The sequence below is a fragment of the Gigantopelta aegis genome, chromosome 8 (assembly GCF_016097555.1).
Source record: "Gigantopelta aegis isolate Gae_Host chromosome 8, Gae_host_genome, whole genome shotgun sequence".
Taxonomy (NCBI): Eukaryota; Metazoa; Mollusca; class Gastropoda; order Neomphalida; family Peltospiridae; genus Gigantopelta; species Gigantopelta aegis.
In genome coordinates, this window is record NC_054706.1 from 34,170,120 (window position 1) to 34,193,734 (window position 23,615).

At 34.9% G+C, this 23,615-nt stretch overlaps 1 protein-coding gene across 1 annotated transcript in view; it reads right to left on the reverse strand.

The window, feature by feature from the left end:
• Window positions 1–23,615, reverse strand: part of LOC121378933 (sperm-tail PG-rich repeat-containing protein 2-like) — a 117,989-nt gene that overhangs the window by 77,200 nt on the left and 17,174 nt on the right. Inside the window, exon 9 of the mRNA XM_041507327.1 lies at window positions 21,706–21,959. Coding sequence (XP_041363261.1) covers window positions 21,706–21,959 — 254 coding nt within the window. The remainder of the gene's footprint in view (window positions 1–21,705; window positions 21,960–23,615) is intronic.

The following is a 23,615-nucleotide window of genomic DNA, read 5'->3' on the forward strand; positions in this document are numbered from 1 at the left end:
CCACTGAGGTCAGGCAAGAGCTCAACTGACTAAGCTAAATCCTGTGCCAAGATAAAAATATTGTTTTTATACCATAGACAGGGCAACACATATCATGGCCTTTGACGTACCAGTTGTGGTGCACTGGCTGGACCGAGAAATAGCCCAATGAGCCCACCGACAGTAATCGATCCTAGACTGGACTATGTCCTGCCCCTGGTCAGGGCTAGAGAGTACTCTATGTAATAGGTTGTCAATTTCCAACTTACCAAATGGTTGCCAAGTACTGTGTTTTAAATATACTCATTTTCCAAAATCTACACTATGTACAGACCTTTAGTTTGATCCTTTTTTAATTTACTCATAACATTAAACTTACATGATAGTGGTTAACACAAACGCTACAAGCAGAAACCCGACACCCCTATCTGAAACGGGCTTATTCTCTGTTTCGGAAAAATGTTAGTTTAATATTATGATTTAGCTACACAATAATAAAATTAGAAGTCACTTGAGCTAGTTCTTGTTCAGCCCACTGCTCTACAGGCTTGAAGCTTTTAAAACTTTTATAGCCTTTTCAGTTTATTTACCAAATTATCATGGGAAGAAACAAATTCAGTCTATATTATAATATTCAAATTCCCTTTATTATCAAAAACATCTTTCTTTCTTTCAGTATACAAAACAGATCACAGACTTGCTGTATTTGCTTAAGTATGATCTAAAACTTTAATACACGGCAGAAGAAACTATCAAAACAAGAAGATAAAGACTTCAAGTTATTGGAAATCTGTATCATCATTAAAGAATGCCAGTCATTACACCAAACATGTCAGTTCCAGTGTCGAAAGTTTGTGCTCTTTGTTAAACATGGGCAACCTTTCCCACCACAGATCAAAGAGGAGTAATAGTATTACAACAGTATTGTAAATATCAAAGCTCTGCTACAAACCACATGTAAGTTAGACCACAAAGAAACAAAGGCCAGCAACCGATTACAGATGATGTTTTCTATACATTAAGGTCAGTCATGGAAGTTTTATAATGTCTTTTTTGTGTGTGTGTGTGTATATGCAATAAATAAAAAAACATTTAAGATGAATTCCACCCTGAATGTAAGAGCTTTTTGCAAATATTTAAGAATGAATTTTTTAAATATAATAATGCAAGATAAAAAAAAAAAAAAAGTTTGTTTTGTTTGATGACACCACTAGAGCACATTGATTAATAAATCATTGGCTACTGGATGTCAAACATTTGGTAATTGTGATTCATAGTGATCAGAGGAAACCAGCTGCATTTTTCCATTAGTAGCAAGGGATCCTTTATATGCACTTTCCCACAGACAGGGAAGCACATCCCACGGCCTTTGACCAGTTGTAGTGCACTGGTTGTAATGAGAAAAAACCCAATCAGTTCAATGGATCCACTGAAGTCAGGCGAGCATTCAACTGACTGAACTAAATCCTGCCCCAAGATAAAAATACTGTTTTTATTGTTTTTCCATTTTAATATGTATGTAAGTTTTTATTTCTTACTACTGTAATAATTTTTATTATTTTGAAATTCTGTTTTGTAATAATAAAAATAACCTCAATATATATATATATATATATATATATATATATATATATATATATATATATATACACAAAAAAAAATTAATTCATAAATTTATTGATGTTTATGTACTTAAAAAAAAGATGCAGCACAGACACACATGACGTAAAATAACAAATACACTGCCTTCCATATCCCTCGGTGCATGCATGTGTTCAATTCTGGAACGGCTCTTAACGAAATACATCTATACATACTGACAGGCGTTATTAGTTTACTTGTTTATGAGTATTAACCTTTGCTTTTGTAAATGATGTTTACCCCCAGGCTGGGTGTGCTGACTATAAGACCCTGCAGATATTTAGTTTTCCATGTCACAATGATGCAACATGAGGCAACTGAATGCATCCCATGAGAAGAGGATCAAAGGAATGGGCTGACAGCAGATATGTTCATAATGCCCACTGCCTTTCCCATCTACCTTGGCTGTCTTTGAACATTGACTAACAGTGACAGATGACCTAACGAGATCCCAGTTAGGCATTCACACATAACTTCAATTCGATGGCCGCGTAACAACTGATAACGTGCTTACTTAATGACTTATATCTCCTTTTGTTAGCAATTAGGGCCGAAACCTGCCACAATATCAACCTTGCAATTGACAGCCACCTGTCTAAAGAGGACAGCTTAGGTTGTGAGTTGGGTATTCATATGTAACTCAAGAGTTTGTTTTGGTTACCGACACCGACATGAAACTTCAATTCGATGGCTGCGTAACAACTGATAACGTGCTTACTTAATGACTTGTATCAACCTAGCAATTAACAACCACCTGTCTAGAGAGGACAGCTTAGGTAATGAGTTGGGTATTCATATGTAACTCAAGAGTTTGTTTTGGTTACCGACACCGACATGAAGCTTCAATTCGATGGCCATGTCATGTGACAACTGATAACACGCTTACTTAATGACTTATATCTCCTTTTGTTAGCAGTTAAGGCCAAAACCTGCCAGAATATCAACCATGTCATTGACAGCCACCTGTCTAGAGAGGACAGCTTAGGTTGTGAGTTGGATATTCATATGTAGCCCAAGAGTTTTGTTTTGTTTAACGATACCACTTTAGCATAATGATTAATTAATCATCCACTGCTGGATGTCAAACACTGACAAATTCTGACATGTAGTCTTCTGAGGAAAACCGCTACATTTGTCCACTGGCAGCAAGGGATCTCTTATAATATATGCTATCCCCACAGACAGGACAGCAGGTAACATGGCCTTTGATAAACCAGTCGTGGGACACTGGTTAGGATGAGAACAAACCGAATCAGAAAATGTATCCACTGAGGGGATTCGATCCCATGACTCAAGCAACTCAGGCAAGCGCTCTACTGACTGAGCTAGATCCCACCTTTGTAATTCAAATTTCAAGGGCAGGACGTAGCTCAGTGGTACAGCGCTCACCTGATGCACGCTATCGATCTAGGATCGATTCCCGTTCGTGGACCCATTGGGCCATTTCTCATCCCAGCCAGTGCTCCACAACTGGTGTAACAAAAGCTGTGGTATGTGCTATCCTGTCTTTGGAATGGTGCATATAAAAGATCCCTTGCTGCTAATTGAAAAGAGTAGCTTATGAAATGGCAATAGCGGGTTTCCTCTCTCAATATTTGTGTGGTCCTTAACCATATGTCCGATGCCATATAACTGTAAATAAAATCTGTTGAGTACATCGTTAAATAAAACATTTCCTTCCTTCCTTCCTTCAAATTCCGAAGCTATTAAGATAAGAAACTAATGACTGTTCTATGTTACTTATGGATTACATGTTTGGACAAATCGTCAAAACTGCTGTTCAGTCACGTGTATTAAGTAGCCACTTGTTTTAAAAATAGCATTTTTTTGCTTCCCCCATCCTATACCTTTTACTAAAGACAAATATAACAAGGTCTATTGTTTTTATAACTTCTGTGGTTTAATTTGCCATCAAATGATATCATCAATATTTGCCTATGTGATTCTTAAGTCCAATCACCACATTTAACACAAAACAGCTAAATAACGTTAGTATTTGTAATCACTGTGAGATTTATTTTATTAATGAAAAGTAAAAGTTTGTTTTATTTAACGACACCACTAGAGCACATTGATATATTAATTATCGGTTATTGAATGTTGAACATTTGGTAATTTTGACATAGTCTTAGAGAGGAAACCCACTACATTGTTCCAATAGTAGCAAGGGATCTTTTATATGCACCAACCCACAGACAGGATAGCACATACCATGGCCTTTGATATACCTGTCTATTTTATTAATGAAGAAATATATGTAATATATTAACAGGGTAGTGTCCATTGTGATTAATTGAAAACAAGTCTATAAGGTGGCACTAGCCTCGGTGATTCACACTTCAGTACTGGCATTCACTATACTGACTTTCTTTCTCACTATGATGCGCAGTTGGTTTAGGATCGATTCCCGTCGGTGGCTCCATTGGGCTATTTCTCGTTCCAGCCAGTGCTCCACAACTAGTGTAACAAATGCTGTGGTATGTACTATCCGTGGTGTGGGATGGCGCATATAAAAGTTACCTTGCTGCTAATCCAAAAGAGTAGCTCATGAAGTGGCGACAGCGGGTTTTCTCTCTCTATATATGTGTGGTCCTTAACCATATGTCTGACACCATATAACCGTAAATAAAATGTGTTGAGTGTGTCATTAAATAAAACATTTGCTTTCTTTTTTTCTTTCTTCTTTCTCACTAACTAGTAGCAACTAACCACTAACTCAATTCCTGAACAGACAACCCATATAGATGCAGTGTGTCCAGGACAGCATGCTTGAACCCTCATATGACAAAAACACGAACAAAGTAAAAAGTGAAAATGAATAAAATGAATATTAATAAAATGAATATGTTATGGAAAGGCAATATGTGGTCGTAATATAATTATTTCCTCATTCTATTCCCCATATCGGAATTAGCATATATTTAACAACAGATACATTTATGATGGTATTAATCAAATATTATTTTTCAATACCCAGACCCCACCTAAATCCATAAATGGAAAGAAACATGATGAATATAATTAAACATGATTTGTAATAATTATTATAGTGCCATCTAAAAATATTTTTATGACCAATAAGAAAACAACACATGACAAAAAGGAAAACAAAGGCTGAACTAATTGACACCGAAAAACGACACGGCGCCTTAAATCACGCACATTTCAAAATTAATAAAGCAGAAAAGTGCTGTCAATTTCCACATAAAACTAACACATTTTATTTTTCATGGTGCTGTGATTAAGTGCGTATAAATCTGGCTGATTCATCCAAAGACTGCAGAAGGCAAGCCGTTTATTGCAAATTAAAAGAGTTATGAAGACAAACCACAAAGTTGACTGATTTAATGAACAATAAACACAGACCGGTGTCTTGGTCCGTGTGATCCAAATGTGATCTTGGCTCGGACAATTTACATGCTTGATCAACACTGCAGTATCAATTCTCAGGTAAACAATGGAACCGTGTCAATTTTGTGCAATTAAAATGGTAAATTAAGATTCTTATCAAGTTCCTTTGTAACAGGATGAAAAGATTTTATTATTTTCATTAATGGTGATTGTTTTAATAAGTATATATTGAAAACCAATAAAGTTTTACTGCCAGTGGAATTAAGTTGCATTATAAAGGATTCAGTTATATGTTTTTAAAAAAACATTAAGATTAGAATAAATAACAAATCTCATAGTCTAATAATTAATTACCATTCAGAATAATTTAATAATTTCATGGCAATTTGATGTAACATGTCCCTTAGATTTTTTAGAAGTGTAAGAATATTGTCCCCATTGTTTGTTTGTTTGTTTGTTTTGTTTAACGACATTACTTGAGCACATTGATTTATTAATCATTGGCTATTGGATGTCAAACATATGGTCATTTTTGACACAGTCATAGAGGAAATCCACTGCATTTTTTCATTAGTACCAAGGGATCTTTTATATGCACCATCCCACAGACAGGATAGCACATACCATAACCTTTGATATACTAGTCGTGGTGCACTGGCAGTGATGAGAAATACACCAACGGGGATCGATCCCAAATCGACCACGCATCATGCGAGCGCTTTACAACTGTATGTCCCGCCCCCCCCCCACCCCCAACTGCAGTTGTTAGATGCACATGCAGTGAACAAATGACATTAAATCAAAATGGTAAAAATGACTGGGATTGGGCTATTTTCTTGTTCCAGTCAGTGCATCATGAATGGTATATCCAAGGCTGTGGTATGTGTTATCCTGTTTGTGGGATGGTGCATATAAAACAATGTAGTGGGTTTCCTATCCAAAACTAAAAACTATGTCAAAATTACCAAATGTATGACATCTAACAGCTGATGATTAATAAATTAATGTGCTCTAGTGGTGTCATTAAATAAAACAAACTTTTCAGTATCTCTCCACACCTCAGCCCTCAAGCTATAAAATTATTATTACACAATCTCACTGACAAGGCATAATTTGGTCAAATCTAAAACAATAACCACTGGTGAAAGGTTAGATGGTGTAGTGGTTAACCAAACCATCAGACAAACTTAAGGCTTGCAGGTACTGGGTTCTCATCCTGGTACGGCTCCCACCAGAGCGAGTTTAACAACTCAGTGGGTAGGTTAGGCCACTACACCCACTTCTCTATCATTAATCACTAACAAGTAACCCTCTGTCCTGGACAGATAGCCCAGATAGCTGAGATGTGTGTGTCCAGGATAGTGTGCTTGAACTTTTATTTTATATAAGCACGGAAATATCTATGAGCTATAAGCTAAGTGAGATGGAAAGATGTATGCATGAACAGGCAGCATTCTTCTAATGCTGGTTGCCCAGGGCAGAGAAAGGCACAAAGCTGTACTACATGTTAACAGTCCGAAAGTAATCTGGAAATAAAACGTCTTCATTAACTGATGCTATTAAACTTACCAATCATGGAAACACTCCACGTAATGGTAATTGGGTGGATATATAAATAAATGAGTGATATAGAAAGATAACTGGCTGAGATTGTACAAGGTGGGTTACTGAAGATCAAAGGAAGAAGAAACCAGGTTGTACAGTGCGGTGTTGTAGGCAATGTATCACCAAACTGTATTAACCAGCACAGATACCTGTTCATAGAAACACATTGTTTATAACGGAAAGGAATATTAGTATAATGACATTTTATAACAGGTAAAACGATAGCTAATTGGACAATAACTAATGTTTTCTGCATTGCATGGCCAGAGGAACTGGATCTGGCTTAGCTGTTAGAGCGCTCTGCTTGCTTGAGATGATTTGGTCATAGGATCGAAACCCCTCAGTGGAACGATTCTCTGACTAATTTCCCCCCCATCCCAACCAGAGCGCCATGGCTGGTGTATTAAAGGCCATGGTATGTGCTGTCCTGTCTGTGGGAAAATGCATATAAAAGATCTCTTGTTGCTAATGGAACAATGTAGCAGCTTTCCTCTAAGACTATATGTCAAAAATTACAAAATATTTGACACCCAATAGCCGATGATTAATGAATCAATGTGCTCCATAAGGGTCATTAAGCAAAACAAACTTTAACTTTAACTTTTTATAGCCACAGACCTATGTCTATTTGATGTTTAGCTCAGCTATTTCGACACTTGGTCGAGACAGGAAAACCACTGTTGCACATTTAACTTTGAATGGCCATAGACCTTCCGTTGACTGTCCCACACAGAAATATTTTACAATCTTTGACACTTCTTTTTCAACCCACTGCTCACTGACCAATATGAAAATTATCGAATTCAATTAAATTTAATGGCAGTTATATTATCATTAAGGCAGTGACATTACCATTAAGCTGAGAGAGTGATGGGGTCCAGCCAGTTATAAACTCAGGAAATGAGAAAACATCTGAGACTCAACATTTAACTGGTCAGTGTTTGTGTCACAAATCTGACACACTTTCTGTGTCATCCATCTTTGACTTAATGCATCCTTTACAGCTGCTTTCTTCAAATAATGGCAATGGATTTTTTTGTCTTCCTGGTATTTCTTGATGCTCGGAAATCCAAGGTTCCAGATAAGAAAGATTTGGTTTCGGTTCAACTGCCACTTATGGACAATACAAGTGTTGAAAAACAGGCTAATCACAGCTATTTAGGTGAACAATTTAATACCATTAACAATATTTATACAGCCTAATTACAGCTTCAAAATAGCAGCAACCAAAAAAGAAAGGATTTATGGGAGGATAGAGTTATTACTTTATATGGCACATATTATTCACTGAAGCCAAATATAAAACAATTAGTTTTGAAGAATTGCACTAAAGGGATAATATGAGAGAACAAGCAGTGAAATGTTAAACTAATGTTAAGTAATTACCAAAAAGTCTCTGCTTACATACAAGTCAGTCAGCTATATTCAGCTAGCCTAGAGAGACTCACCATCAATAATAATTTTTTTTTTTTTTTTTTAATGACACCACTAGAGCACATTGATTTATTAATCATCGGCTATTGGATGTCAAACATTTGGTCATTTTGACATATAATAGTCTCAGAGAGGAAACCCACTACATTTTTTCCATTAGTAGCAAGGGATATTTTATATGCACCAGCCAATCAGACAGGATAGCATATACCATGGCCTTTGATATACCAGTCGTGGTGCACTGCCTGGAACGAGAAATAGCCCAATGGGCCCACCGACAGGGATCGACCATCAATAATAGTGAAGATAAATACATGTATTTAGTATTTTATAAAACCCAACACCCCTCCTCCCCGCCCCCCCCAAAAAGAAGAAAAAAAAGAAGTCATTAGAACATATCTCAAAATATAGATCACTTTTTAGAATTCTCATAAAAAAACTGTAACCACACCAATGCCTGACAAATTACATAAAAACCAGTTTATTTATGCATTGGGTATGCAAATTTACTTGGAATAATTTATTTACTATTTAGGTAGAAATGGCCCATGGTATGCTACTACTTACAATGGATAACTACACACTGATAGTAACTAGTTAATTATTATTTGTTATATTTATATTACATATACTTATAACTCACCATGCAAGTTAAAAATTAAACAGGAATATTATTGGTTTCTGATTAATATTTCTTTATAATAGATTTTTATTTTATTTTTTAAATGATACAATATGTTGAGTAATACAAAATTTCATTAGGGTTTGACTCATCACCATTCACATCATACAATTAGTTTTTACAACAAAAAAACCCAAATCAATAGAAATAACAGTATACATAATTTAACAAACTTAAAATTATTGAAATCAATATGCTCAACAATACACATTAAAAAAAATTCTTTTCAAAATCTAAGCCAATAATTAATTATTTAAAAAATATATTCTCCGTGATGAAATAACATGAAGAGAGTTTTTGTCCATTTGTAATATTTTATTATAGAAATATGTTTCTACAAGACACAGTACTTATGTAACCCGATCTGGTGACATACACACTGAAATAAAGTGCCCCGATGGCAGCTGGGTATCTCGTTCCTGGAGTGTGCTAATTATTCAAACAAAAGCACAGAGGAAAGGTTTGATATCTTGTAAGATAAAAGCCTCGTCAAACAGAGCTGAGCCTGTTGACAGAAATTATCTAAGGTGGCTTTGCCTGGGAATAAGGGCATGTCAAACTCTTTACATAAAGTCAACACAATTCACCCCGCTCCATATGGCTGTTGAAAGGGCCGGTGAGAAGGGAGGGCCGGTGAGAAGGGAGATCCGGTGCCGACACTGGTCACATCTTGATAATGGTTTGTCAGGATCTCCCTTTCATGAACGTGATGACAAACTTTTTATTTCTTTACTAGTTTTTCACATGTATACAAAATATATACATTGAAACCCTCTAAACTGGACACACTTTGGACCAAGACAAATGTCCAATTTTAAGAGGGATCCGGTTAAGAGAAGTTAAGTTCTGTCTTGGTTTTTAAAAAGGGACTCTGTAAAATGTCTGATTTTGAGGGAATTTCAATTTATAGAGGGTCCAGTCTTAAGAGGTTTCACTGTGTGTGTGTGTGTGTATATATATATATATATATATATATATATATATATATATATAGTACACACTTCGTGACTAAACAATTGCAAGCATTGCTCGAGAGTTAGCAGTCAAATGTCATGGGATTTTTAGTTTTATGGCGGTTGCGGGTTGGGGATTGGGGGTGGGGGTGGGAATATGTTCAAGGTCATGCTCCCCATGGATTTCAAAATATTAATGCAGGGCAATCCTCCCCCCAAACCCAAATTTAAAAAAAATTGATGAGCTGTATAGCCAATTCTAGAAAGGTCTGGTATGTCCCTGAACACAAATATTAATTTACATTTAAACATTTTTATTTTAAATTATTCATTTTGAACCCATTCAATCCTTCCTTCATTTTGAACCCTATTAGTTTTTGTGTCTATTAAATATCAATATTCTTACAATTTATCTTATAAACATTTTAGGCCTATTTTGACAGTTTAATTACTAAATTAATCATGAAATTTAAAAATAAAAATACAATATTGACATTTCTTCTGTCCTCCAGTGTGCTTTAAAGATTAGAGCTGGGCTGTATATCGTATATACCGTTCGGTATCAGTATCATGTCAATACCGATTTACCGTACTGAGTAAATTTCAAAATACCGAAATTTCAGTATTGAAAAATGTTATCCGCCATTTAGTAAAGCACTAACAATATATCTGACGAATGCAAAATAGCTGAAAAGAAGAGAGAGATGAGGGCCTTGTATATGGAATTTAATTTTATTTAGATGAAATTAGCAGGTGAGACTTAACTCGGGCATGTATTGTATCAATACTGAATACTGTACCGATACCAAGGTAAATAAAAAAAAATATACCGATACCGATACTAAACCTCAAATTTGAATACAGCCCAGCTCTATTAAAGATTCATTATTTTTATAGTTTTGCTATGTTATGATAACAATCAGACAAACTGTTCATACTGTTACAAGTTGCCATAAACACTATTAATATATATTATTAAAATTAATATCCTGTTTTATTGTGTAGGTTTGTCACGTTCCATTTAACATAGTACATTAAATCCAGATCTATGAATTTTCATATCAAATATATATTATAATATAAATACAACAAAGACATCTTCATGAAAAATAAAGTCATAATGACCGTCAATAGAAATAAAATGTATTCCAGAGTGCACATTATATCTGTTTAATGTAGTTCAATTTTGTTTAATTAACTGTTTAATTAATTAATTAACATGAATTTAGACTATGACTTTCATTAATTAAGATCTTATATTTTAGTGGCCAAGCAATAAAGTTAAACACAAAAAGAGATTTTGTTTCTGCCGCTCAAAAAGGAAGAACTTCTGCTTCTACAGCAAAACTAATACAGTGAAACCTCTTAAAACCGGACCCTCTGTAAACCGGAATTCCCTCAAAACCGGACGTTTTTCGCGGCCCCTTTTTAAATATCTGTACAGAAGAGAAGCTCTCTAAACCGGATACCTCATAAAACCAGACTTTTTACTTGGTTCCAAAGGTGTCCAGTTTAGAGGAGTTTCACTGTAGTTCTTTTCTGGTTTGCTGAAAGTGTGAGAGATTATAGCACCGATTGCCTGCATTAGTATTTTCCATACCACTTGATTCCCCATGACTGATTTATCAAAACACATGGAACATGCAGCCTCGTCTGTGGGAAAAATACAAAAGACTGCAAGTGATAAACAACTTTCAAGAGATTTGAGAGATTTCACACAAGAGATTTGATTTCAGAAGATTTCTTCTCAAATATTTTGGACCATGTTTCAATCATTAAAATGTATGCTGGGTTGTTAATGAATAAATGTTTTCAATTATTAATGTTCACATAAAGAAGAAATAAATTAAAGGTTCATTATCATCAGTTCAAAGTTTGTTTTGTTTAATGACACCACTAGAGCACATTGGATGTTAAACATTTGGCTATTGGATGTCAAACATTTGGTAATTCTGACACGTAGTTATCAGAGGAAAGCCGCTACATTTTTCTTGATGCAAGGGATCTTTTATATACACTTTTCCACAGACAGGACAGCACATACCATGGCCTTTGATCAGTTGTGGTGCACTGGTTGAACTGTCAAAAAACCCAATCAGTTGAATGGATCCACTAAGGTGGTTCGATCCTGAGATGCAAGCACCTCAAGTGAGCAGCAACCAACTGTGCTAAATCCCACCTCATTAGTTTATAAGTCATATTTTGTTGTTTTATATCCATCAGTCAATCAACAGATTTTTCAATCAAAAATTAAAAAAATTCTGTTAGTAAATGAAATTATTTGGTTGTAATTTATTTGGTTGTAATTTATTACAAGCATGTAGTTTAAGAAATAATCCAGGCACTGAATTTATGGACATTTTTAAGATCGACCATTAACATAGGTAAAAATAATGTAGATATTTTGTTATTCTACCTGGAATTTCCGATGCCATAAAACCGTAAATAAAATGTGTTGAGTGCGTTGTTAAATAAAACATTTCCTTTCCTTCCTTCTATCTGGAATTTGTGGAAGCATGAAATCCTGCTAAATTCGCAACCTGTAATCTTTAAATTTAGAAACAAAAATTAATATTTTTGGCAATAAGCCACCATGTGAAAAATTCAACCCAATTAAGCTGCTTTAATGCAAACAAAAGAAAAAACGCCAGCAAACCAAGTTAGGTTGTGCTGGTTTCACTTTCACTTGGCTGCCTCTAGCTCTCCAAGACAGCACTTTCTGCAGGTAATGTGACAGGTAAAGGAACTGGGAGAAAAGCCGTTCAATAAATTTGCCAGTGTTTTACCTGGTGGTGACATTAAGTCGCAAACATGAGTCACAGAGCACACAGAATCATCAGGTCTGATTTCAAGCTTTTCTCCCCAGACACTCTAATAACTTGTAAATCTTGAGCACATCATTGCCAAAGTGTCCCAACAAACCAATTTACATACTGTAAAACCTTAAAAAATTAATGGATGAATGAATGAATGAATAAATGAATGAATTAATGAATAAATGAATGGAGTAATGAGTGGAGAAATGAAAGAATGGGTGGATGGATGGATGGATGGATGGATGGATAGATGGGATGGATGGGATGGATGGATGGATGGATGGATGGATGGATGGATGGATGGAAGGATGGATGTTTAACAACATCCCAGCAATTAAAAATACACTGGCTACTGGATTTCAAATGTTCACAGTAAAATTGATTAATGGTGCTTTAAACAAGTTAATCTAACATACTTTTAGCAAAATATTCAGAAATAGTTTTTTAAAGATCATTATAAATACAATTTTCAATCATTTACAAGATATTTGTGACATGTTATGCTGTAAACAATGTCAAAAAACACTTGGCATCAATATGGAGGCTTGTCAAAACCTTTAATGGGTTATTGTGATCTCTATGACAGCTACTTTTTATAACAAAGTGTCTCTTACCAAATGAAAATAGTAATATATACTCAGATATACACCATGTACCCAATTCATAAACCATCCATCCATCCATCCATCCATCCATCCATCCATCCATCCATCCATCCACCCACCCCACACGGATCGGTATTCACTTTTACCATTCCTTAAACATGTCCCCAGTTCTTGAAAGACAACAAAACCTTCCCTCCTCCACTATAGGTACAACTATAAACCAAATTTCATTGACTAAGGACTTATAGTTTATAAGAAAATGATCTAAACGAGAAACTTTAAGGTTAAACTTTAACACAAAAGTCGATTGCTGTCGCCAAATCAGACGTTGCCACTATCGGAAAAGTAATACCTATATCTTCCCTATTTACTTCATAAAGGCAAAACAAAAAGTTAAGATTTATATCGATAGCTGAAAATTTAAAAGGTTTACAACAAAGTTTTTAAAGAAATGAAGACATGTCAAACTTTGGTGAAAGTAGATCTCTCCATAAGGCTTCAGTTCTGAAGGGCACTTGAGAGTAGATGGAATTCATCATAGATATAAAAGTCCAGTTATGTCTCCATTTATAAAAGGGCCACACAAAGCTATACATCTCGTAAAAGAAAGTCAACAAATGAATATCCTACTTAAACAAAAATAATACCACACTCAAACAGGGTCAATGGGTAAGGTCTAAAAAAACCTTGATGCTTAAAAGTGGGTTTCCTATTAAGATTGTTATTCTATAATAGATAAATATATGTATGATACACCAGTTGAAAGCAATAACAATGAAATACATAAATGATTTAGAAAAAAGAAACCCTCCCAACATTTTACAATAAAATACGAAATTAAATTATATATAAATATATATATACATTAAATATATATAATTACAAACTTTCCGAATTTATACGATTTACTGTATTCTGATTGGCTGACGTCACTAAAAAACCAAGCGTTATCTTTCCATAAACCTCATAAAAATACGTCATCACAGAAGACCAAGATCGATTGGAACTATTTTTAGCTGGATGGGCGAGAAGCCCAATGACCCAGTTCAGTGATCGTTTTAAAAATAGAACAAGGAAGTGACCTGTTTTCTCGATTAAAAAACATAAGGGAAACTGGATGAGATATTCATGTTATAAAATTTTTTTTTTTTACAATATATTTTTTATTTGTTTTTATTCTGTTAAAAAAACCCCCCAAAACATCCAATAGTATGTATACATGTATTCCTACGCTTATTTACAGAACATGGCTGATGGTAAGAATGAAAGAAATTATTTTTGAGTGTTTTAAGGTACACTTCTTGTACTGTTTGTAATTATAAGAATTGTTTCTCATTTTTTAGGAATTTATCGATGTATAAAAGTCACAAATGTAGTATAAAATCGCGTAGCGATTTTATACCATTTGTGACTTTTATACATCGATAAATTCCTAAAAAATGAGAAACAATTCTTATATATACGTACTCATACATTTTGCTTATGTCTAACAATGTAAATAATTATTAGATTTATCTTATAACAGAGAAAATAAAAATCATAATTTCTCACTTATGCATTGGTTTGTATAGCTTACAATATTATTGAACAATTTTACGCTTACAAACCAATGACTTTGCTGGTACTAAATATGACTTCATCACAATTTGGCAAACACACACAATGATGTCACATACTTTAAAATGTTTGTATTTATGTCTCTCGGTTTTTATTGTTAAATTTGTAATAAAATGCTATTTTAATACAATCCATTACAGTATTTTTACATAATAAATTGAACTTTGGTTTTTAAAAATTATCTATGATTGTGAATAAAATACCAAGTCATAGCAATACTCAGAATAGTGTGTAAAGTTGTTGCTAAAGCTTGTGACTGAAAATTATTTCACTCGGGACATAAATTTGATAATAACTGGTAACTCGTTTATTATCATCTATTTAATCCATGGGAAAATACCTCATTTAGGTGATATTACTCATCTAAAACATAAATACACATATCATTGGTTTTCACTTCACACCAGCTAAAAAGAACCTATCACATCGAATGTGCTGTGAATTTGTCAAAACAAGCTTCACCGAAACTGACCATATCGTAATTATTCTGACAACAATGGATGCAATAGAGCACAATAGAAAGCTTTCCATACACCACATCATTGAGAGTAATTTAAAAAACACTCTCTGAGGTGACCCCCTGTTCACTGAGACGAAACACATAAGCCATAAAGACCCCCAGCTGACTTTCTCCGACTGACTCCAGTGTTGGCCGGTCAACAAAAACCATCGGAGCTTTTCAATTATTGAACGCCTACTGATAAGCACAGCAGGACACAAATACCTGATTGAAATAATGGTTCTTATAACTGTCATTATACATGACCGTCACAAGTAGCCCTCCATTTCAGAATTTCTCTTTTAAAAAAAAAAAAACGAGAAAAAAAAAAAAACCTGACTGAATGCAAATGAACTATATAAACTGAGTCATCATAAAAAAAAAAGTTTGATTCTTTTTCTTCTAATTTCCAGGATGGTTTTTTTAGTTCATTTAATAGAGCCCCTGTAATAGGACATAGGGGATTCCCATTTTGCTTTCATGCTTGGTGGCTAATTAAACATTCAAGAATACTTTGTGAGTATGGTAATGAGAAATATTTAATTTTAATCTATGTTAATAAATAAAACTTGAGCGTACATTTGAGTATATAATGTGCTTATGATTATGTTCAGTGTTTGAGAATAATGTGGGTGTGTTGGTAAGTGTATGTGTGTGTGTCTCTCTCTATCTCTCTGTCTCTCTGCATGTGTGTGTGTGTGTGTGTGTGTGTGTGTGTCTCTCTGTGTGTGTGTGTGTGTGTGTGTGTTTGTGTGTGCGCGCGCATGTTTGTGTAATGGATGTGATTTCAAATATGTGCATATATATTTGTATAGACAAGTGTATTCAGATATTTATGTCTGTTTTTGAATGTGTATGTGTATATGTATACATGTGTGTCTGTGTTTGTGTATGTACATGTATGTGTCTGTCTGTATGTGTATGTGTGTGTCTGTGTGTGTATGTATGTATGTCTGTCTTGTTCACTTCAACTGATCCTTTAATGGAAGAAGCACTTTCTGTCTTAAAACTTTTGTCGGATCGTATTCACTTTTGACAGAAGCTATTTTTCTAGGAAAATATTACCACAATGTGTCATTATTATTCCCACATGAACTGCCAGATCCCAATCCACACATTCAAGACGTTTTTGCTGCTGCAAAATGAATTTCATCTGTCCAAAATAGTCGAAAAATTCATGTGATGGATAGAGGATAGGGTTCTCTTAAAATGTTAATGCGTGATCTATAATGCAAAGACCAGCGTCACAAAGATTCATAACAATTGCAGAATCTCCTGGGTGAAACGGTTACAAGATTTCAAAACCAATCAGCAAACATATCCATTAAATAATGGAGAGAACCATTCTGGTAATTGATAAACCAATGGCAAAAAGGCTTAAGGCTAACGGCATCCCATATTTCACAGTTGAAACCGTGGATTAACTGGAGTGACTCATCAGTTACTATGTTAAGTTTATTTATCTGTTATGTTCATAATACAAACCTGAAATCAATCATTGTTTTCAAGATAATGAAACTAATATTTTTACCAGATAAAATGCAAAATCTAATCTCTACCACATCAAAAGAGAATTAAATTTTAAATAAATCAGTCACAGACAGATCAGAAAAAGCAAAAGAATGTTTGGTTAACGACACCATAATCGGCAATATAATAAGATGTTAGATACATTGTGTAATTACAGAAGAACCTGCCTAAACTGGATCACATTGGGACCTTGACATTTTTCCTGTCTAGAGAACGATCTGGTATATCTAGGGTTTTTCATTTAGTCAGCATTTAATAAATACAGTTTACATTCTTGACAAAAAAAGAAGTCAGAAAGCAGAAGCCAAAATTCCAATATATTCCAAAAAACAAGAATAACACTAATAAAAGTATTAATAATTTAACAGTTACATATGTTTAACCAACAGTGATAATAAATATTTATAGTAATAGATAAAGTGACAATTTAAATCCAGGCCATGAAATTGTCTGCTACAATACAAATGGATGAAACATGTGAGTTGACAAAGCTGTTCGTGTATGGTATGTACATGTAATCTACACATATGTATGTGTAATTTTAACTTATTGGTTATGTGTTACAGGAATCTGCTACACTTGGTTGTCTTATGGAAAGTATTAGGCTATGGCCTTGAAAACTAATAAATCCATTTTGTTTTTAAAGGCAATCAATGTGTACAGTTGATCAAGGGAAATTATCACTTTGTAAACATGAATAACTGACAAGTAGTACACACAACTTTGAGAATATAACTGATAACAGTCAAGAATTACAAAGTGTATTCATAATTAATCTGAGACGGGATGTAACCCAGTGGCTTGACTGACGTGCAGCTGGTCTAGCATCGATCCCCATCAACGGCCCATTGGGCTATTTCTCAATCCAGCCAGTGCAACAATCCTGTATGTGGGATGGTATACCAATAGTTGATACAGTGAACATTTGGGATACGAGTAGCCTAATTTTCAAGTATGAACTTAAAAGAATGCTTTTAAATTGTGAAGATTATACAATGCTTGGTTATCCAACAAAGTTTTGGTAATGTATGCAGACAAAATATAATTATATTCCATTTATCATTTCACGTCAGTTTTAAATAGTTAACTGTGTCTAAACTAATCGACAATTTAAAAAACCCCAAAAAACTTCTATGTAACCATGGCCCAAATGTATTGTACTAATATTTTTGTCTTCAGCAGGTGTGTGTAACAAAAGATGTGAAGAAATGCCATGTGTCACTAACAATAATGGCCGACCCAGAAAAAAAAGAGAGGTAAAAATTAAATATTTATTTAGTCTTTTCACAGCATTCAGTTTAAAATTTGAATCTTTAAATCTAAAAAAAAGTAGTTCAGTTTTTGTAACTATTTAAATTTCCTTTCTTTGAAGGCCTCACCCTCACCCCCCCCCAACCCCCCCCACCCCCCCAAACATCAGATAACAAATAATACCTTCACCAGTTTGATTTTTTCAAGATACTGCTTATTACTCTGTCAAAAAACTGCCACCGAACCAGGGTGAAAACTTGAACAAAGATCTATATTTTACAATTTAGATTAAATGACAATGATTGTGACATGTAATAATGGTGTTCTGCTGTGTAGCAGGACGAGTATGTCCAGGGGTATCATTTTCTTTGTCTGCGTTCTCTGGGTGTATGTAACCCGACACCGGCCATTGTGCCGAGCGCTGGCCAACATGGGTAATTACTGTCATGAATGGTAAGGAGTCATATCCTTTAGACAGCCGATCTCCATTTATCTTTTTAACTTCATATTTGGCAATATTTTGAGCAGATGGTATACCATGATTTATGGGTTTGATTTTTTTTAACGGCACGGTGCCCCAGCGGACGGACGGAGGCCAGATGACGTGGTTGGGTCTTGTGACTGGTAACCGGGACGACTGGTGGGAGGTAACCCTGGCCCGACAGTGATATATGGACGGCACGTGCTGGCTCAACTTTTAACATTAACAAATATCTAATTATTCCTTGTACTTCATTAGTTAACTTAATTAAATGACTTTTGTCGAATTTTGTGTGTCATGATATAATGTCAAAAGTATAACTCGGAAAGCATTACCTGTCAGAAGTGTCATATTAAACTTCAAAATGGCTGACATGTTTTTGGAGCAAGTTAAATATCACATTACAGTTAACCAGTAATATTGTCAGAAATTAAAAAAAATGCTACCAAAATAGATAAACCTATGACCTCATAAATAATCATCTAGATACAGATCTTGTGTTAATTAATTTAATCAGCAGTTTGCAAATTATTCTCTCTTTGTTTTTAAACTAAATTTTAAATCAGCGCAAAATCTGAGTAGAAGTAATATGTTGGAAGTTAATCTTCAATGACATAAAGTATTAATAAATAATCAACATCAATAATTATTTTCTCTCTAAAAACAATCTACTATATAAAATGTTCGATTACTATTAACATGTTATTTAATTATATAAAATGCATGTATATGAAAACTAAATTTTAAACCAGTGCAAAACGGCCCAAGGCATTTATAAAAAAATCAATGTGAAGGATTTTTTCTCTCCAAAAATTATGTAAAAAAAAAAAAAATTACCGGTAAACAAAAAAAGAAAGAAAGAAAGAAAAAAAAGAAAAAAAGTAATAGGGATTATTTTTTTAACTATGACCAGCCTGTTGTTGGTTAACCAGGCTTTGAAGAACTAAGCCTGGGGCCAATGCTTAACACTTCAGAGCCTAGACTGAATGCTCAAACATGGCTGAGATAATTATTAATGTCATAACATCATTCAGTTTAAATCAAACATGATCACAATGTCATGCTCTCTGTTTGAACCACAACATTATATTCTAAAGGTTCATAAACATGGGCTAAAGTCACTAGGCTTAAATTTAAGTCACTAGACTTAAATTTAAGTCACTAGGCTAGAATTTAAAAGAAAAAGAAAAAAAGAGTAAAATAAAAACAAAATTAAAAAATAAAGTAAATAAAATTGACCCTTAATAAATTTGAAAAATAAAAACTGTAGTACATGAAGGCCTATCACTACAATGATTATTCACTAGTTCCTGAGGTATGTAGCATTAAACATTTTCTGTTTCACACTGAAGTAAATCAGTGCTATCAAGATGCCCAGAAACATGTTGGATAAATTTGCCAAATTTAATAATTAAAGCAAGAAGCTATGTATAATTTATGTTTAATGGTGAAAAATGCTATAAAAGCCAAAGATATTTTCCAGTCTAAAAACTAATTTCAGTGCCTTAACTAGCTTTTACAGGCTCAGTCATCAGTGGTCTTAGATGTAAAGATTAACTGTCATAAAAGTGATAAACAAAAATATTTCACGTAACTTAAACATGTAGTGACTAAGATATAATCTAAAATCATGTTGCAAATATTTTTCATTATCAGGTAATATTGGACCTTGTTGATGAAAACAACGTGACAAACAGATTAACACAAACTTGTCACAGTGAGACAAGCTTTCAGCATACTTCCATCCACAAATACGTACAGCAGTATATACGTCAGTCAAGTCAGCAGGCAAAAACGAGCAAACAATCAAGAAACGAGATTTTGATTACAAATTGACCATGACTCACATAAATTAATCAATTTATCAATGCACTTGCCAATCCATCATTCAATCAGACACCGGTTTGACAATGGAATATAATAGAGGACGGTTATTTTCTGAATCGCCGCACTAATAAGCACCCCGATGGTGTTAAAGACAACTGGCATTGTAAACGGTTCTGGCCCAATTGCTCGGGTGACGTGAAATGGACACCAAGATTTATTTCTTGTAATCAGGTTTGAACATTACCGGTTCGTGAGATATTCGAGATACTCAATAAGCAATAACTGGGAGGTAGTAGTCCGGGTTGAATGTGAGGACCGAAATGAGATCGACAGCTGTGTTGACCATAACACACGGGACAGAGAGGGACAGGTTTACAACCAGTGTGTTGCCTGTATCCAAATGGGATGAAGCCATTTTAACACTCGTGTAAAGACGCAGATAGATGCTACTTTAATTTGGTTAGCCCTCTCGTGTGGAGGGTCATTAATGCACTTGTATTACGGGAACAGATGGGGATGACAATGGATTTTTAGATTTCCACTGCAAATCTTAAAGGGTAGCTCTGCGTCTTAAAGCCCCAGATTAATTTTGGTTTGGACAGTCAAATGACAGATGAGTAGCCCCCACGGACAGTTGTTAAACAAGGCATTAATTAAGCAATTTCTTGATTAAACACACTCAAATGAGGAGATGTTACCACCCCTTTTTCCATTCATCCCATTGATCAAGGCAGTATACTGTCTGAATAAATCAAATAAGTAAAATATTTTCAAACCGATTTAACATAAAGTGGGAATAAAACTGATGTTAAGCAATACAATGGAGTGATGCTAGACAATGGAAATGATAATCTGATGTTTAACAATGGAAGAAACAATGACAGGAATGTTTTATTGGCATTTTATCTATGGTTATATGGCATATGGGTTAAGGACCACAGAGATAATGAGAGAAGAAACCCTCTGCCACCACTCCATGGGCTACTCTTTTTGATTAGTAAGGGATCTTTTATGTGCATTATCCCACATACAGGATAATACATACCATGGCCTTTGTTACACCAATTGTGGAGCACTGGCTGGAACGAGAAATAACCCAATGGGCCCACCAATGGGGATCGATCCTAGACCGATCACACATCAAACGAACCTTTACCACAGGACTATGATGGTATGGGTTTGAATCTTTTTACCAGATTTCGCCCTAGGAAAGTTTTTAACATGCCCACTGGTGAGGTTAACTGGATGTAAGTATCACAATGAAAATTAATTTAAATGAAAGAGGCCAGACTGTTGAATATAGCATAAAGACATACAAATAATGCATAGAATGGAAGTCATGGCCATCACTTGTTGCTTGGTTGCCTGATGGTTCTGCAAGTCGATATGGAACAGTGGAAAAGTTTGAGTCATAAAAACATATAAATGACTTACCCTCACAATGCCTGGTGGTTCTGCAAGTCGGTAGGTGACAGAGGCGAAGTTTGACGTCAGGCCATCGTGACAGGATGGGTGTAATTTCTCTTTGATTTGGTAGTGAGCCGGTCCTGGCTTGTCTGCCTCATCCTTCTTCGTGAGGCCCTGAATCCGAGATGACGTGGTGCCGAACACACCCCGCCTCGTGCTCTCCAAGTAGGCCTTGCGCATGCTTTCTGCTCCCAGACCACTGATGTTGTATGACCCGGGACCTGAAATATATACAGAGCAATCATAAAATGTGTCTTCCACAACTTTATCCTGAGAGAAATACTTATCATAAACAGTAATCCATGGACCAGGCTATCCCTAGCAGAATATATCATTGTTTGAGGTCAGGTTAAGTAGAAAAGAAACAACCCTTTGTGTTAATCCTAGTCCTCAAATAAACTTAATTTAAAGTTTCAATCCACATCCTTGAAGTGTGTTAATTACTGGAATGTCATTAGTTTAGATTCTGATCGAATGACATCACTAAATTTGTTATATTTTTTTTTTTTAAATTGGGTGTGTGTTGGGGTGGAAATTATCAATACATACAGCAATAAGAAATTTAATCTAAAATCACTTAGTGTAGTAAATCTATTTTAGACATCAATAACCTGTGCTTATATCAAATTAAGGTTCAAGCACACTGTCTTGGGCACACTTAAGCTGTCTGGATAGACTGACCAGGACAGGAGTTAATTACCGACCTCGGCGGTGTCGTGTTTAAGCCATCGGACGTAAGTCTGGTAGGTACAGGGTTCGCAGTCCGATACCGATTCCCAGCCAGAGGGAGTTTTAATGACTCAATGGGTAGGTGTAAGACAACTACACCCTCTTCTCTCTCACTAACCACTAACCAACTAACAACTAACCCACTGTCCTGGTGAGACAGGCCAGACAGCTGGGATGTGTGCCCAGGACAGCATGCTCGAACCTTAATTGGATATAAGCACGAAAAAAAGTAAAGAAGAATGGTTAATTGTTAGTGATAAAGTGGTTGGTGACCTTTCACCTCCCCACTAAGTCATTAAAACTTGATCTAGGTGGTAGCTGGTACCGAGATCAGATCCCAGTACCTACAAGCCTTATGTCTGATATAGCTTTTAACCACTATACATACATTAGTATCTCCACAATATAATATGTATCCATGTAATTTTATTTATGTGCCTATATCCAAGCTAGGTTCAGGCACGTCTATCCCATGCCCAGACAAAAGGATATAATATCCAAGTTATTTAAAAGCACATTTATCTAACAGATAAGAAGTGGAGCAGTGGTGTGTAACCAGAAATATATCACAGCATTCAGTTCAAGGGAAACAATCCTGTTTACATACCGCTCACCAGCAGAAAGGTTGCCTTGAGCAGTATCAAAAGTCTACACATATTAATTCCATTGATTTTTTTTGCTTCATTAGAGTCTAAGGCTGCACTACACCAAAATAACTCTGACTAACATTTGGAGGTATAGGCCTATGTGTAATAACCTTTGACATCCAATAGCCGATGATTAATTAATCAATGTGCTCTGGTGGTGTTGTTAAACAATACAAGCTTTAACTTTATGTGTAATGACAATTATAGCTCCAACTGGCAGTGTTAGGTGACTGCTCGTTCATGAAAAGCCACAATTTTTAAAAAAAAAAAATTCAATTTCTTCTGGGTGAAATCACACACCAATACATGTTTATGTTTAATACATTCACACACTCTGAATTCACATACTGCAGAAAATGACATGGAATTAAACACAAGTTTTCCAAAAAGAATGTCTTTTAAATTATGATGGAACTCTACACACACTTTCATTGAAATCACAAGAAAATGAGTCTCATTATTAAAGTTGTCAGATAAAAAAGTTTGTTTTGTTTGACAACA